Source organism: Chaetodon trifascialis, chromosome 12 (genome assembly GCF_039877785.1).
Source record: "Chaetodon trifascialis isolate fChaTrf1 chromosome 12, fChaTrf1.hap1, whole genome shotgun sequence".
Classification (NCBI taxonomy): Eukaryota; Metazoa; Chordata; class Actinopteri; order Chaetodontiformes; family Chaetodontidae; genus Chaetodon; species Chaetodon trifascialis.
Genome location: NC_092067.1, coordinates 10,363,070 through 10,382,067, shown reverse-complemented (window position 1 = coordinate 10,382,067; position 18,998 = coordinate 10,363,070). Strand labels below are relative to the sequence as shown.

Below are 18,998 nucleotides of genomic sequence, written 5' to 3'. Positions count from 1 at the left end.
GTCAAGGTAAACATTTTACTATTTTACTATAAATGCTTGGATTACAATACAGAAAGTGCACACCCTGATTTCCAGCAGCACGTCCATGTGTTCAGGGTTGCAACAAAGCTCAATGGAAACATGCTGAGCACAAGAAACAGAGAACTACACATAATTAAAGTAGCTAATTGTCGAATGTGAGCAATGGCTCTAAGAATGACCTGAGTGGTTTGGGAGGAGAAAGACAACTAGCCTCATAATTCATTCAAATTAAAATCCCTGTACGCTGATACATTTTACATAAATACAGTCTAAGTGATCACCAACTGGCTGCTGAAGCAGGTCAATATAAAAAACTGTGGCTGGAAAGACAATAAAAAATGATTTTGTGCGCAGTGGGAACTGAATAGGTTTATTTTGTTGCTTACTGCCCCAAATATTATAGAATTAGAGATGAACTACAGCAAAATTTACAATCTCGGAAGAAAGAGATCCTTAGTATGTTTCTTCTCCTCTAGTATGTTACTTCTCCTAATGTGTTTAAACTCATATGAAACCTGAGGAAGGGCCATCACTGTCACTGTCTGCCAGACAGGAATGAGGCTTAATGTGTGATATGTGAGGTGGCTGAGCAAATTGAAGTGTCTGCACTGTCATATCTAACGTTTTATGAAGAAGAATTCAGTACAATTCCATTAGACATGTTTCAAGTAGAAAGACAGCTTTCTTAAATACTGCAGACAAACACTGGAAAGAAAATGAACACTGAAATTACTACTCGAGAGAATAATTCATGCCATATATCTTGAGTCTGTCCTTAACGGACATAAAAATGGTTTTAAAGCAAGGACCTCGCTCGGCATCTGCAGACAATCCTGCCAACACTGCTTCACCCAGACCAGGAAGAATTATGAAACCGTTCCACCACCCGCTGGTTTCAGAAGGTTATTGGGTACAGCTTTCTTATACGGATCTGTAGTTTCCTAATAATTCCACTGAGAAATTTGCTGAAAAGAACTTTATGATTTGGTATTAATTAGAAAGAATGGAGACATGGTTTGAGACAGTTGTGTTTCTAGAGGAAATTAATCCAAAAGACTCAAGCAGACACTTGACCACTGCAATGCAGATCTACATTAACTTGATGGATGGTCTACAGTACCTACAGCAGTCATGAGCACAGACAGTTTAGTTTACAGTGGAGTGGAAAGCAAATGAAAGAAGACAAAAAAAAAATGAATGAAAAAAAATGAAACAGATTAGATTAGAGGTGGCCAATCTGCAGCTGATGAGAGGGGTGCGTATGACGAGGGGCTACTGAGTGCATGATCGACCCACCACCCATTCATATTGTATGAAAACAGCTGTCAAGGGTTAATCTTTGGCTGCGCCATTAGCAAAGAGTTGACTGCTGTCAATGCCAGCCAATTCCAATTTCCCTTGTCTGCTTTTTTTTTTAACCTTACTGACTCTCCCACCTGCGCTGCAGTAACTCCTGTATTCCCGCCTTTCTCCGTCACCTGATCTCCTCTGTCCACCTGGACACCCATTCCCACTTCCCCATCAGCCCAGCAGCACATACTGTATACCAGCCCACTTCCTTAAACTTTCTATTTTCTGAGCCTGATCTGAGTCGTACTTTTGGTTCAAACCTGTTTTTACTGAGCAGCTACATCTGCTAAAATATAGAATTACAGAAAATAATGTATTAGCAATTATAGTAGTCACATTTCCACTTAAACTATTATTGTAAGCTGGGCTATAAGAAAAGAAGTGTGTAGAGAAATGAGAACAAGGACAGAGGACGTAGGAGGGCTCTGAGCATCAGAGGCTAAGGCGGTCCAGCTTTGTCTTCACTTCTCTTTCCTCTCCCTCTCCTCTTTAAGATGATTTGAGATTTGAGAGGGCTGGCCAGTTGGAAGGGACGGCAACTGACCCACCTCTTGAGAGTGTGTGTGAGGATATGGAAGGGTATCGTGGGAAATATGAAAGGATGGTGGGGTGGGGGTTTTTGAAAGAGAGCTGAGTCAGAATAATACAATGAATCAAATCAATTGCCATCCCCAGTAGAGACCTTTGTTTGGGAAAGCAAACCTGATTCAAATGGGGTTGGGAGGAAGCTCACAAATGCGAGCTCCCATTCAGACAGCTGACAGAAAGAGCAGTGATCACCAACCTTTTTCACTTTAGAGCCTTTATATCTAAGCAATGCCTACTAGGTTACAGGCATCTGTGAGCTATTCTACAGTACTGTATCAGTTGGTTTTTCAATAATTTTTAGTGTCCTGAAGAGCTACAACTCTCCATAAGTACAGCTATTGTTTAGTCAATACAGTGCTATGAGTCCCATCTCTGAAACTTTAGCCAAGCAACTAATTAGTCATATACTCTCGTAACCAATGGCAAAACAATTAAAGAATAATTTAAAAAATAACAATTTTCCCTTTATAGCTTTGAGTGGGCCAGCGGTTCAGTGTTTCCATTATTCCTAACAAACCATCTGCTGCTGGCTCACACCCACCTCAAATGTAATCTGAGTGAAAGAGTCAAAGCACTGAAAAGCTGTTTGCTAAACTTTGTAATTACTACAAGATGTTGTGCTATCAAATCTTCTCTGACACAAGTGACAACTGGAGGCGTTCTAGTCTTAGAAACCTGCAACTATGTCACAGATCAAAGGCTGTACCATCATTGAAAACAGGAACAGGTGAAAAGTGCCATGGAGCAGGATCTTGTTTAGATAAAAATGGCTTGAGGCCCTCCTGTTGTGTGATGCTGAGAACATAGAAGCTCTGCTTGCTTGCCTGTGCTTTGGGATGCTTTGATCGATCTTGCTCTGGCTGAAAAACTAGTGGCATTCGCACTTAAATGTCCACGGCTTTAAGTTAGAAAACAAAGAATTAAGGGAATTTAAATAAAGCTCTCTTGAAGTTCCACATCAGCCATGTGATGTCACTGCGGCACAGGATGTTTCAAAGGTATCTCTCTTGTGCAACGCAGGACTTTAGATGCAAATGAATCCACAGCGTGCAGCTCCCACCACAGGCAGGCAGGAAGGCCCGTCTTGAAAGGCACGCCAGAAAACACACATACAACAAACATGCAAGTCCTGACACATACTCAAAGATGACTTTCTTTCCCACGTTATGCTTCTCCCACTCACTGCCCTCCACTCATATTCTCCTTCCTCTTTCCCATCCTATTAACTGCAGGCATTTAGTCTGTGTGGAATCTTGCCGCAGTATGCTCTCAGAATGCTAATATGCTGGGCTGATGTGGGTCAGGACTTAATCCTGTAGAAATGATTATCGCTGCACGGCTGGAAGTTCTCCTGTAGGATATCATTACCACTCTGTACTTCTCCACTGCAGTGCACTATCATTCCCACCAAGACAAACACATCACTCCAGAGAAACTGGAATAATCAGAATGAAAATTATATATAGCATATATCACCCAACTGGGAAAGATTTTTGCCCTTTGTGTACTCATTGGCAATTGTGTGTGTAGACATGTGTTCATGTGAGCATGTGCTATAACATGCATGTACATGCAGTTTGAAAGAAAATCAGACAAGAATATACAGTTGATTGCCTCCACGCTGATAAAAATGATGATCATTAACTCCTCTGAGGTGTCCTTGAGCAAGACCATTAACCAAAACTGCAGCTTGGGGCATTCCTGCAAAAGAGCTCGACTTCTCTGCTTTTTGCCTTGTATCACTATGAGGAGGTGACTCGAGGGGCAGTCCTAACACACTGGAGGATTTATTATATATACTGTATATTGACTTGCATGGGGGTGTCTCACTATTCCACAGGAGCACCTGAAGGATGTGGTTGTGGACACAGAGGTGAGGGCAGAGAACGGCTAAATGGACAATCCATCAAACAATGACAATCATTCTCTAATCAGGCATGGATGGGAATGTGCGTGTGTATGTGTGTGCGCACGTGCATGTGTGTTTCTTTCCTTCTGTGTTCATTGGTGCATGTGCAAGCTGTTAATTCACATAGGTGAAAAGCCAGGCTACCTGCAGAGCATGGGGAATCTGGGTAATGGAAAAGTTATTTGTTTCACAAATAGAGTTAAAACCAAAAGGGAATACTGCTGTTCTGTTGGAAATAACATAAGTCCATGCTTGAACAACCACACATAGAAGAAGAGAGAACCTGATAGAGGGAAAGATGGCAATACAGCACACAGTGCTGACACAATACCTATACAGTATATAAATATATTATTCTATTTATTTTCCCTTCTTGCTCTGACCAGCCACTGAACATTCATGGCAACAATAAAGCCAAGCCTATATTAGAAACACAATATGCTCACTCTTAAATGACTTTTATTATAATCACTCACCAGTAAGTAGGTGTATAGAGGAGATAAAATCTGATGGATTTTTTAACACTTGTCCTTTTCAAAAGGAAGAGCAACAAAAGGAAACACAGAGGCAAACAAGTCCAAGTTAATTTCACTGCTGTGCTGTAAATAAGTTGAACTTTGACACACTTGCCTCAGTTGAGAGTTGTAAATTAAAGTATACATGATGACTACTTATTCACCACTTCACCCCCGCAAAATTAACATATTTACTCCGGTAATGGCACTCACAAAAGAGGGAGCAATAACATTGCAAAGGTGATGGAGCTGGGGAGAGAAAATAGTAGCAGAGGTCCAAAACCAATGGGCGGCGAAGAATGTGAAGAGGAGGAACACCATGAAAGAGTGAAAGTGACAGATTACTTGTGAAACAAGGCGTGATATGGAGGGCCTGTTCTACTGAAGAGAACAAGAGATGAGGTCAGAGGAGTCCTTGTAAGCTTGGCTACACTTGCACATATGTAAAGGTGACTAATTTTCTCATTTTCCAGTTGAGGACAACGAGTTGTAATGGCTCTTTCTGGCTGAACTCTGTGATGGAGCCCCACATTATGCTCCACTCAATTCACAGCTGTTCTCAGTCTGCCTCACTCTTAAAGGTCACACAGGATCTGCCATCACACAAAAGGTTATGTTCTATCTCTAATAAGGGACTGCGATTAGAAAAGCCAGTGAGTAGAGGGTAAAGTAAAGTTGAGATAAGTAGTGGAAAATCAATAGAGTGAAGCTGCATGCATGCTAGGTATTATTAGATTATCTTTTATTTAGCTAACGCTTTCATCAAATGTGATTTACGAAAAGTGCATTCACCCATGAAGACACAACCCAAAAATTGGAAGAATCATGAAAGTGCATCAGCTTTGTCTCCTATGCTGAACTGCTTCAAGTGCTATTGTCTGTGTGCCCACACCTCATTTTGAAAAGGCCATACTTATATCATGATACTTAATACTTATATGGGTCCATAAATAGTGCTGCAAATTAGAGCACAGAAGGAGTTGAGAGAGAGAGAGGTAGAGAGAGAAAGAGAGAGAGAGAGAGAGAGAGAGAGAGAGAGAGAGAGAGAGGTAGAGAGAGGGGGGGGGGGCAGAAAATGAAGTCGAAATACTCAGACAATAGTGTTCATATCCAAACACAAGGGTCATGCTGTGTTTTTTGGCTTTACTGATTTTCAATTAGATTTGCAAGACGACACTGTTTGCCGTGGTTACAGATAACAATTTTCTAGTGGTTAGAGAAAGTAAAGAGAAAAAAGAAAGAAAAAAGGAAATTTGATGCAAACTTTGCAACAGAGTGCCTCTAAGCCATTTAAAGAATAAGTACAAAAATAAAAAAAGAATGAACTCTAGTGTCAGCATCGCAAATAGTATTTTTAAATCCAATTTTCTTACAAATTCTGAACCTTTTTTTTTTTTTTTTCAAACCAAAGCCAAAAATGATGAGCCCTATCTATAAAAGCCAGACTGTCAACTGACAAATGAAGGTGTGGAGGATTAAAGCGAAGAGTCAAATCCAAACAAGTCTGTGGCTGTTGGAGGCACAGACTAATGAGTCCTCGCAACAGGCGTGTTCTGATGCCAGCAGGCAGCACTGGACAGATGGTGCGAGCTTTACAGGAATTTAAAGAACACCTCATCTGAGTGTTGACATAGACAGTGACAGCAGCCAGAGATGAGAGTAAGAGAAGAGAGACGACAGGCCAGGAAGTGTGTGACAGTGTCTCATGATCACCATCAAACCTGGAGGAATCCATCTGAACAAGCAACACAACACAACACTTAAACAACGAAGTACATCATTTATTAGCGTCTTCCAAAATGACCCAAATATAGCTGTTGTGCTTTCTGATCAGCCTCCACCATGGTTAAGCTTTGCTCACATTTGGGCTTCAGACATAAGAAAGAATAGTTCCCTGGCAGCATCATCAGCCTGTCTGACGCTATGAGTTAGCTCTGGCCTAATATTCAGACTGAATGCCAAATTGTTTCATTTTAACATATTTAGCTGTAGCTTTGCATCAGTGCGGCCAAACACAGTCACACTCTCCTTGATGGTGAGGCAAAGTTTGCACTGCTACAGTATATGACTCTCATGTGATTAAGGTAAGGACGGTTTATGAGAGAGAAGACTTCAAAGCAGTGGAGGGTGATACTAGAGCCAGCAACTGTCGAGAATGTGACTGGTTTGGTAGATCATGGATTTACCTAATCGAGGCAAAAGATGCATTAACAAAGAAAAGGATCTTATTTCAGACAAAGTTAGGGATCTTGCCCCCATTGTCACAATCTGCAGCTTAAAACATAAACCTGAGATAAGAGCACATAATGGGGGCAGTGAGGAAGCTGTATGTTATCAAAGATAATCCATACTCTTAATCTCACATACATTGGAGTCACTGATATCAATATTGGCTCAACCTGAGCCAGTTAAATGGTTATTAATGGCAGAATGGATGTGCTATTGTGACACGTGGCCAATGTTATTTGCCCCCCATGGATCAATATCAGCACACTAAAGACTGAATGATGACTATAAAATATCAGACAGACGTTACCAATCCACATTATAGACAGATCCTCTGGGGTGTCCTGGTGGCCTTGTGGTCAGAGCCGTCGCATGGACCGTGTGAACTGTGCAACCGCACAGGGCCTCGCGCCACTAGGGGGTCTCGTGCGTGTTGTGTATAGTTGTAATGAAAATGAACATATATTATAAATGAAAAGTATCCTAACCTAGTTCTTTAAAATGTCAAGATGCCAAAAATAAAGTGACTGAGCTGACTTGATGTAAAGCCACTCACTGCACAGTTGATTTTCCATCCATCCATCCATTGTCTATACCGACCATCCCTCCCTCAGGGTTGTGGGGGGGGGGGCTTCAAAAAGTCATAGCTGAGACTATGCGTATGATTATGCTGTATTATTCTACTTGATAAATACGTATTGCAGCGGGATTATGCGTGCAGTAGAACTATTATAGCTGTGTCCGTGTGACTGTTATTCATGCGCATCCATGTCAAAGAGCAGGGCCATGTATTTCAAGTTCGCACAGGGCCCCGCACCCCCCCGCGACGGCCCTGCTTGTGGTTAAGACACATACCATATATTAGGGCTGCAACTAATGATTATTTTGAGTCTTGATTAACTTGCTGATCATTTTCACGGTCGTTCATCTACAAATGTCTAAAAAATATGGAAAATAATCATCCCAACTTCCCAAAGCGACTTCTTCAAATTGCTTCTTCTGTCCAACTAACAGTCCAAAACCCAAAGACGCTTCATTTGCGAGCTGCATCATAAATGACAAAGAAAAGCATCAAATCCTTACATTTAGGAAACTGGAAGCAACAAATGTTTGACATTTTTGCTTGAAAAATGACTGAAGTGATTAATGGATCATCAAAATAACTGCTAATTAATTTTCTTTTGATCGGCTAATCAGCTAATTGAACAACTGCAACGTCTTCAGTTTGATTCTAGAATGAGACCTTTGTTGCGTGTTGCTGGTATCATTTGTGGCTGGAAGGACTGTGGATTTTGTCATCCAGCTGTAACACTGTGGTCATGTTAAGAAGGGACTTCTTTACAACAAGCGTGGAGAGGAGAGATGATTATAGTGACCAAATGCTCTCTAAACAAACTGTCTGGGTGCTGCTTTGGTCACTTGCCCTGATAAAACAAGCATGCGGTGCCATTGAAACAAAAACAAGCTGAAAGTGAAGAGAGAAGGTCTGCAATCTGCACTGACATGTGCACAACTATATATATGCAGCAGTAAGTGTGCACCCACACACATAAACACATAAAACACACAATACCAGCTGCAGGCTTACAGCCTAGGAACCCAAGAAGGGTTTTTTCTTTTGTTTCGAAGGGGGTAATTATTACCACGGAGGGTAGTTATTAAGGAAAGTAAAGCTTGTACTTAAAATGCCTATTCTTCCATTGTTTAATACTAATAACACATTTCAGGGGTTGAAGAGAGTAGTTAAGGGAGGAAGGAAAGAAGCGGGGAGGAGAAAAGAGCAGACAAGGAGGGGGAAATTGCATGGAGAGGTGAAAATAGCCAAAGGAAATTAGGGCTTCTCTCAAATTACGGTTAGAAAAAGGTTTATCTGTTTTTTATTTCAAATTTACCACAATGTCTCTTTCATCCCAAGCAGTTTCCTGAACATTAGTGAGAATAACAACCTGAGTCAACTAAACATCATCGGCTGATTTCAGCTGGCTATGCTTTGCCTTAAGCATCCCCTCAGGCTAGCAGCGTCCATTAACTTCTATTCTTTAAAACAGAATCAGCAGCAGCCAATCAAAGTCAAGACAACACTGTTTAATAGCAAAACTGCGGATAACTATCCTCCTAAAACCGTGTGTTTATTCATAAAATCATGCAAATTAGGCCCAAAGCCCTTCTATACTGCTGCTGTTACCCTGCTCTGCAGTACATTTTGATTTACTGTACAATGTGACTGCAATGTGGAGGGAGAGCGTGAAGGAGTGAGGCAGAGGAGGGAGAAAGAGCGGAACAAGAAAGACAAAGAGAGAAAGTCCATTAACACACTTGTAAATGAGTCTCAGCTATTTACCCCACGCTGGGCCTCTCGAATTACTGACTGTGTTCAGGATGCAGATTGCAGATGGCAATTAAAGATGAACCGTGTGCGCAGACACATGCAGAAAGACACTCACGAAAACACATGCACAGGCACTAATGTAGGCTTGCATGCTCTCTCCCTAAGGCAGCAGTTCGGTGCAGATCTACTGATCTCCATAGCAACATTCACTGCCGTGGGCGATGGTGACATCATGAAGATTGATTGTCATAAAAAAGCAACAGTACAGCAGAAAGAGGGCGACTGTAATAGCGGCATTAGCCAAAGTGCGACAGTGCTCCTCAGTGCTGGGTGAAGCCATGGCCTCTAGCTGGGGGTCTTCTTTGGTTAATGAAAAACAGACACACGTGAACGGATTCTGCTGGTCTCCAAATACTCAGCAGTGAGGATGGAGAGATCGGCTTATGTAACACGGAGAAAGACAGAGAGCTACTGTAGATAGCTCTCTGGGGTTCAAATGCTCAGTGCGATCCCTCTCCTCTCTATTTATCCTCCTTCCTCCTCTGTTCCTCTCCTCCGTCTCCTTATCTTTTTCTGTCCGACAGCGTCCTCTCAACCCTCCTTTCGTGTCTCTCTTCACACCACTGACTGATCTCCCTCTTTTTCTGCTAACTCTTTTACCCCTCACTCAACACCAAAGCTCGGTGTGGCGTGGTGACTAACTCCATCGTCCAGCTACAGCTACTCGCTTGCCGGAAACATCACAGAACTGAAGTTTGGAAGTTGTGTCTTGCCTCCTCTGTTTCTCTCTCCATCCTGCCTCTTTTTTTTTTGGCACTTGTTTTTCTTCATTTTTCTGTTACGTAAGACAGACAGAAGTGGAGCAAGCTTCAAAGTGAATGGCAAAGCCGCCTTTTCCCCTGCTCGCTTTGCTGTTCATGCATGTCATTCCAGTGCCAGCTCCCTCTCCCCTTTCCCTCTATCTCTCTCTATCCCCATCTCTCTTTTCTCACTTCTCCATCCTTCCCCTCGTTACTGTAGATTCATCTCTTTGCCTATTGGGACAATTACTTAATTGTCATTGCATTTTCCGTATGCTGAGCTACTCTTAGATGACATCCCCTGATCTCGTCATTGCCACCGTGACCAAACAGAGGTGGCAGTGACCAGAGGAAGAGGATGAAAAGACAGCTTCTGGACGCCTCTGAAAAGGAAACAGGTCTCATTATTTCTGCCGCTTCTTCCTGTCTGCCCTTCCTGTATCAAATGCAGAGTGATACAGGGATGAGTGGGGTGCTCCTTGTCTTTGATTACCTGTCAGTGAGCCTGAGTATCAGAGGCAGATGAGGTAAAAGCTACCATTACCTGTTAAATCCTCTCTCTTGAAAGACAGCCCTTGGCTTAAAAGGTGGAGAAACCCTCACCGGTGACCGATTGATGCACACTGACAGTGGGCATAAAGTTGAACTCAGGCCACAGAGAGACAAAGCAGATCTGTTACCTTATGGACCTGACACACCAGACACAGACATGCTGACGAACACAGACTGATGCGTCACCTTACATCACCTCACATCCTCTAAGCAGCACTTAAACACACAGCGAAAACCAGAGAGGACAATCATGGCTGCATGCATACAGATTCTGCATGTTTGTCTACTAAAAATATCACATAAGCACAAACAAACTCATCCCCTTTCACACCAAAACGGTGTCATACACTCTTATATTACTGAAGTTTATTGTTCATAGATTATATTTATGTGCTGTTATTCTGTGCCAGATTACAGATCAAGATATTTTCATTATTCATAACAGGAGATAGAGCCATAATGCAGGTTTTAGGATGCATGAGTAAAAAAGTTGTAGGCAAGTCTACTGTGATCCAAACCTTCAAATAAACCCTCATTAATGTGCTCCCTGCCTCTTGGATTTGTACGTACACCGCTTTAATATACAAGAAAGTAGCATTTAATTAAATGGAACACAAGTCAAATCTAAGACAATCTATAGCAGACTCAGTGCGAGAGGACCTGAGAATATGTCAGATAAAAAGTTGGTACTGTCACTGCAAAAGTTTTGCCTTGCTTTGCACTGCTGTTCTGTGCTGCCTGTGGAAGATGTGAAAGGAAAAAAAAAAAAAAAAAACCTAAACGGGTGAAGTCACTGATTCACTGGGCTGAGCAGACAGCCACAGACAGCTCTTTCTCAGCGACGATTCAGCATGCTGAATCGGCTGAACCGCTGCTGATAAGGTCTATTAAAACCAACAGTGCTGGACAAACGGCTAAAACTACAGCTGCTCAAAGGCAGCGCCTGGCAGTCCAACGTCAGCCTGGTGCCTCAGAGAAAATAACCACCAGTCTGGTATAAATAAAGAGCTGGTTCACTTCACTTTCTTGCATCTTCTGACTGGCCTCACTGGCTGTGGTGAGTAATGTCAAGGCAGCAATAAACAAGCAGCTGTATGTGATGCACAGTGGGGTGCTGTGTCTGTCTTTATTCCCCGCTATGTGCTGCTGTTTCTGGCTATGCCTTTGTGTATTTCCTCTTTGCTTGCCTTCCTCTCTCTCCCTCTGCTGTTAGGCATGTGTAGAGGCACTGTAGGTCCATTTATCATACTGCAAGCTCCTGCTCTCAGCTCCAGACTCAGTGATTAATGACGACCGTTCACACACTTAAACATTTAGCTTTGTTTCGCTGACACGCTAGTTACCATACCAGTCACCGTGGGTTACTTAACGCTGGGTCACTGTGGGACTGAAACCAAATTGAATGACGACAGATTTCCTTCCCGTATCTGCTGAGTGACCTTTAAGGGCTGGTTTTCTCCAGATTTGTTTTTTCTCTGTGTCAGAATGTAAATATGTCATTTATCACACAAACTGACATACCTACACAGGCACAGCTGACTGGTAAAGTGCCTCACGGCCCTTCTGCCTCTCCCTTAAAGGTACAGGTATTTGGTTAATTAAAAATGCAACATCCTCTATTGATAGATTTCATCTTGCTAAATGAGCAATGGGACGATTCAGAGCAGTTGGACCACACACTCTTGTCTTTTTTATGGATTCTCTGTAAGATTACCGTCCTTTCCATCCACATTATCACCAACAACATTATCATCAACATCTCTCTCACACACAAGCAAACATAAAAAGACACCAATATTGTGTTTTTTAATGAAAAAAGAAATGCAATGAGAACATTTGTGAGAGAGAGTGAGAGAGCTGTGTGTGTGTATAGGTGTGTGTGCGTGGCAAACAGATAGGCAGAGAGCAAGAGAGAGATAGAGAGTAATTTAGAGAAGTGACTCTGTGTTGACCTTTAGTAACTCTCCAGAGCAATGCCAATTTCAATTTCACCCTTCTCCATGGAAAGGTGACGTGGCTGGTGTCACAGCTAGGTGTTCAAGATCAAGGAAGTCTTCAGTATTGTGGACTTCTTAACGAGAACAGAGGAGAGGAAAAGATGGAGTGATAGCCACTTCAACAGAATTCGGACGACGAATCCTCAAATCTTAAAGCAGACAGAGGTCGGTCTGTGAGGCAGTGAAGAGAGAAGAGAGGAGAGGGATGAAAGGATGTACGACCACGTGGAAAGAGGGAGTGAGAGTGAGCAGGAACAAGGATGAAAGGTTAGGCATGAAGAATCAGCAGGAGGGAAACTGAGGTGTAGGTTTGATTTGACTGCGTATCTTCAATAGAAATGACAAAAGTCAAAATTACAGTAGGCTTTTGCAGAGATAGCATTATGAAAAATCTAAAATCCAATCTGTGGGCATTGCTGGTGCATCCCACTGCTTCACTATTGCTTTCATATAAAAATGTCAGTGTCACATAAGCATAATCAGCCAATCGGTGTCATGGATATGTTAATCAACTCAAAGCAACTGCTTTGAGTAAAGGTCAGCGTGGAGCTCTGCAAACGTCAACCAATCAAGTGCCATTTACATCCATGTCTTCCCAGAAGCATATATGTATGAAGTCATTAAATGTATTGTTTGGTGAAATGGAAGTCATCACTAATCACACACGGAATCATTTCAACTGAGACACATGCTGTCTTCACTTAGAGACTATTTTTACAGAGGACTGATGGAGAGCTTCATCACATAGTGCGACAACAATCACCTGAAGCTTAATAGCAGCAAACCCAATGAGTTTGTGGTGGACTACAATATGTCAGATACAGATGTTGCTACAAAGAAGCTACAAATTGTAAAACATGGATGCTTCACACACATCTTCAACCCAGCAGCGCAGAAAATCTATACAATCTGCACAGTTTTAAGGTGGACACCCAAGATTAGTGTCACCACTTCAGCGTCTGACCAAATATGGTCACAATCTGCCCTCCTGAGCTCCTTTGACCTTTGACTACCAAAATCTGTTTAATTTAGTCAGTTTATCCTTGAGCCCAAGTGAAAGTTTGTGCCAAATTTTGAGAAATTCAGATGGTTCTGAGATATTACATTCACAACAATGGGACATGACTGTGGATGGACGGACAACCCAAAAAACATAATGCCTCCAGTGCCTCTACTCAGACCAGAAAGTGTCATAGCTATAGATATTCTGTCTAAAATAGTGGCTGGCGAGCTAACTATTAGCATGGTAGCCAGCCGCTCATGTTAGCCAAGCCACGATAGCCCCAGCAGCTAATCTTGCCACTTGCCTGGGAGCAGGCTAACTAGCTTGGTTGCCAACCTTTTTTATTGAAGAGATTTACAGTAGTTGTAGTACTGACTAAGTCTACTACAGATGGCTACCATGGACTGTGTGCAGTATGAGGGTGTACATGTATGGGTGCGTGCCTCTACACATGTTGAAGTAAAGTACATATACTATAAGTCATGTCCTTCCTGCTGCCCACCCCGTGCTGTTGGGCCCTTCTCTCTGAAATAATTGATTCTAATTCCTTTCCACTAGAGTACACCCATCTGCTGGCTTTAGGGGACAGTAAAGTCCTCTCTTCCTTACAATTATCTCACAGTTACTGAGGACTGCGCCACAAGTGTGTGCATGTGTGTGTGACCTACCCACCATGAGTGGTGCAGGGGCATGTGTGAATATCTGTGCACGTATGTTTTGTGTGTGTGCGTGTGTGCGTGACGATGAGAGAGACCTCGTGAGGAAGAGATATGCTGGGTAAGCGTGAGCTGAATCCCTCCACCCCGTCCTCTGGGACACAAATCCATGACGAATCATCCCGAGGGGGAATCAACACCAAGGCAGCAAGTCTGTGTGTGGGTGCGTGTGTTTTAAATTTGGAGCTTGGCGTAATATGTCGTACATACTGTAAATTTGTGTTCCTCACGAACCCCAGAATAATAAAATTCAAACCCCACAATATGAATCATCCTGCCATTTCGGAGAGGTGCAAGTGGACTGCACCAACACACCACTGGGGGACAGCAGTAAATCTGGCAATAGAGAAAGTAGCTGACTGCTGAAGAAATCCAAACCATCCTACACAACCTTGGAAACAACATCAAAAATGTCAAGTTGTTGGAAAAGTAATATTTGAGAGTGAAAAATCAGGCCTGCTTTCAGCGCTCACACAGTCACACATTGCCAAGGACTCCTGAAGCCCTGAAACCTTGTAGATCTGTGATGATAACAGCATACACACTGCTTTTTGGTTCTGGTGTTGTGGTTTAGTGTGAGCGGGCCTGAGTGGCAGAATCTTGGCTGCTCAGCAGAAAGGGACACAGAGGCAAGGGGACCTCTGGAGACCAGGGGAGGGCACATTCTGACAAGACACCCCTCTCCTGAGCCAAACAAACTCCCTCTCATGCCCCTGTCTCCATGTCCCCCTCATCTTTTTCTCTTAACAAACTGAATCGTCTCTTTTCTCTGACACCCCTCTTTGCTTGTATGACCACTCTTCTTTCTTGCTTTCAGTGTCGTTCCTGTTCATGGACTTTTGTGTTCTCCTCTCTGCATCATCCTCTTTGACTTTCTCTGCTGCACGTCCTCTGTTCGAGTTTATGTAACATATGTGTTTTATTTATGTCTGCGTGCGTGTATGTTGTGTAAAGCTGGCTGTGATGACAGCTGTCTGAGACCTGCACTGGTTGCAGCATCCGAGGAGATAAAGTGGGGCTGTGTTTCCTGGCAGTGTTGCAGATTTATCTCTCTGCTTACGGCTCTGATTTTACTGCCCATCCACTGGCCTCCACTGGATCCCATCTCTTTCTCTCTCTCTCTATCTCCCACTTGCCACGAGGGACCAACCCCGCTCTGTGCACGTTCTGGCTACCATAAATCTGCCACGTTGCTCCATAAAGCTGCTTAGGGCATGACTCAACAAATATTAAGGAAGAGGAGAATAAATAAATAAAGCTAAATAAAAGAGAAACTCTCATCTGGAGGGAGACACAACTTTTCTGCACACAAAATGGAGCCTGGCTGTAAAATATTTACCTTGGTGTCTCTGTGCTTTAGACACTCTGCTGGGAGTCTGTGGGGGCTCACTGCACGACATCACATGCACTTTCACTCCTTCTCCGCCTAACTCTCTTTTTGCCATGGTGGTGCCGAGCCCTAATGTGCCGTAACACTAGAGGGAAACTCCACTGATTTACCGGTCAATATCAGTTCACTTGTCTGCTATTTAGCCAGTTTTGTAACGTTGTCTGTGACTCTGGAGGGAGTTTTATTAAATCTGAAAAAAATAACTCCAGTGATGTCACCTGGGTTATCTTGGTTTGGAGACAAACTGCATTGTGAACTAAGGGGATGGAGTTTGAAAAAAAAAAAAAAAAGTGCATTCACCAGGAGCAGACAGTTTAACAAAGAGACATCATGGTAATGCATTTTGGGAAACGTAGGATGCATTGTTTTCTGGAGCTTGACTAAATGGGTGCACCGATTTAGACCACTCTTTTAAAACTGTCTCTCAGAAGTCTTTAAGTCACTGTGCAGTACTAAGTGCACTAATACAGTGGCTGATAAGGGCAAACACGCTGCAAAACCCCAAAACTTCCATTAGGAGAAACGTGCTGCCGGTTCAGATACCGTGACAATTCAAAAACATGGACGGAAATCCAAAACAAATACAACAATGGAAACCTTCTGCAAATGAAAAAACATGCTGCAGAATGCCAAGAGAAATACATTAAAAGCAACCATGCTGCAAACACAGAAAGCAACAAACAACCCCCGAAAACAAATGCAAGAGAAAAATGATGCATTTCCAACAAACACTATGGATATGCTCTAATGCTGCCTTTGATGTAGGAAGAAAAGAAGAGTAAAGAGGGGAGAAGAAATAAAAATATGCATATTCTTTTGTACATTTGGCCTTTGTCTTTTACAGTTTTAGAACAGGGCAACGGCAAGCAATCTCTTAACTCCACTTGTCATCCAGCATCAAAAACAAATACTGGGTGCTTTTCATTCCATAAATTGGTCTCCTCGTCTCCTCCTCTCGCTTCCTCTCCTCGCGTCTTAGCTCCGCCCAGCGAGGACATGAAAGAGGGATGCGAGGAAGGGACGTGAGGACGGAGGAAACGAAACTCCGAAATGAAAAATCCTCGCTCCACAGCGTCAGTCCGAAGCGACGTCAATTACTGATGATGTTTGCACAGCTGTAAAAGCTGTAAAACGTGATATTATGGTCAGATCTGCAGTCAGACTGTTCTACTCCTGATTGCTATTGATGAGGTTTCAATTATATGCCGTTAGAGGCATAACAGAGGACGGCTGTGTGGTAGATTAAACCAACAGCCTTGTAGCCTTGCTTTAAAAAACTGTAATATACCAAGAATTTTCATTAATTTCTTGGTGACAGATACAATTGTTAAAAGGACACAGTTGAAACAAGAATCAAGATTACATTTGTGAAGACCTGCTCCCGCCATGATTCAAATGTGTGCCACATATGACACGCCCCTTAAATAATAAAAGACTTCCGCGTAGGCTACACCGGTGTATACTCACTCTGATCTCCTTCAGAAGCCTCCTCTCTCTTCGCTCCTCGTCTCCTTCAGGTGCATTTAAGCAATTGGAAGATCCTTCATCATGGCGGAGGGGAAACGACTTCCGGGTCGACGAAGGAGAGAGGAGACGAGGAGGCACAATTCAACGTAATGAAAAGCACCCACTGTCTCATCTGGTCTCTCCCAGGTCGAAAATCAAGCTGTCCCTCTTAACACTCCCCCTATAGGCCTGGAGTACTTCCATTGTGTGTTTGACATTCGCTTTAGGAAGTTGTGTGTTTTAGACTTTGCATCGTTGTGTGTAATTGCAGTGTGGTTGCTTTTAATGTATTTGCTTTACGTTTCTGAAAAACTTTTTCCATTTTCATTCCTGTTGTGTTTGTATTTGTTTTGGATTTGCCTGTGTGTTTTTGAATTGGCATAATTTCTGAAGATGCAGCACCTTCTTCCTAATAGAAATGTTTCGGGCTTTTGTGGCGTGTTTCCCTTGTTGATCACTGTACACTTACCTTTAGAGAGACACTCCACAACACACAGCATACATGAGAAAGAACTGGCAGAGAGGCCGCAAGAATGTTTCATAGCATAAGCCGAGCCTTCCCTCATAATCCCAGTGAAATCGACATATGTTGTCGAGACAAATGACACAAATACCTGCATCGTCCAACCTGTTCATGCATGGGTGTGACTATGCTGACATGTGAAGCCGTGCTTGTCAGTTTATCAACAGCAGCAATTTTTCACTCTTGATCAGCCAACCGTGGAGGCATTTTTAAACGAACTACCTGTATTCCAACAGCATCAGATAGAAGACAAAAGGTAAGCTCTCAGCGAATCATTGGACCTTCTTTGTCCCCCCCGTCACATACTCATGCACTCCCTCTCTGCTTTCCAGACCTCTCAGTCTTGTCCGATCGCCTTCACCATGACAGACACATAAGCCGTTCGTGGAGCGGCAAGCACCATGTGGACAGCGGACTGTGCCCAGAAATCAAGCAATATGCTGTCACAGAAAAAAAAAAACAACAAACACAACAACACGCAGATATTCACTCGCACACACATGCACATGCGGTAGGCCCGTTGCGACCCCACGTCAAAGAAGACAAACAATGGCGACTGAAAGCAGCCGCTTTTCCATGTGGCGAGCCAGCGTATGGAACCCTGGCACCATATGGGCTCTTCATTGTTGACAAAACACCCTTGGGGACATTAGCACCCACCATTTGCATATATGGAAAACACTTTTTTTTCTCCCTTTTTTCCTGTTTCTCTAGCAAATAAAAGTGCCATCATCAATCTGTGTTCACCGCCTGGAGGTGTGTTGGAGAGGATTTGTAAAGTCATCCATTGCCTGTCATTTGGAAATGACACAGATAGTACTGACTGCAGCCGGAGGAAATCCCATGATGCTCTTACCTAGCTGCAGCTCCATGTTGCTAATCTTGCTTTCAGAAGGAAACAGGATCTTTGGCGGCTTGTCGGTCAAAGGAGCTGAAAAGGAGAAAAGACACAATTTAGATAAAGTATGATACAAGACAAACCACCAAAGCAGGCAAACTGTCTTTGAAGAAGAACAGCGAGGGTTTCTGGCTGAGCTATTTTTAGTTGGTTCCCAATGTCCTTCCTACACTTAGTTCACAATAAATTTCTTTGCATCCCCCGCTGCCTTAAAATGATTTGTTCGCGTTTGAACACAGAGCATAGACAGAAGTTGTCTCCTCTTCAGAGTTAATAAACGCTCATGCCTTTCCTGTCTGTTCTCATTCCTCTCATTCTCCCATCTTGCTCTTTGTGTCTTTGCAGACACATGGCTCTCTGGTGTCTATAGACCTTGGCTTCATCTGGCCTACTTCTAATCATAAATTAATCACTGCTTTGCCAAGAACATGCCACCATTTAATCTGCACAAGTGTCATGTATTTGAAGAGTCATCACGGAGCGTGTGTGTGCGTGTGTGCTTGTGTGTGTGTATGTGTGTGTCTGAGGGAGAGGGAGCAGCTGATGCTCTAATGATGCTAATCATCCATACGGCGGATGTCAGACTTGCTGCTGAAGTCCTTCCTCTGGGGAACGCCAGAACAAGCAGCAGTTTTATTGTTGTTAAAAGCGTTTGTGTGTTCTGCAAGAAGGGCT

At 43.0% G+C, this 18,998-nt stretch overlaps 1 protein-coding gene across 4 annotated transcripts in view; it reads right to left on the bottom strand.

Moving 5' to 3' along the window:
* The window catches only part of il1rapl1a (interleukin 1 receptor accessory protein-like 1a), a 161,820-nt gene that overhangs the window by 37,309 nt on the left and 105,513 nt on the right, over positions 1–18,998 (bottom strand). For all 4 annotated transcript variants that reach the window (XM_070975557.1, XM_070975555.1, XM_070975556.1 and 1 more), the window contains exon 6: positions 18,282–18,356. In XM_070975557.1, coding sequence (XP_070831658.1) covers positions 18,282–18,356 — 75 coding nt within the window. The remainder of the gene's footprint in view (positions 1–18,281; positions 18,357–18,998) is intronic.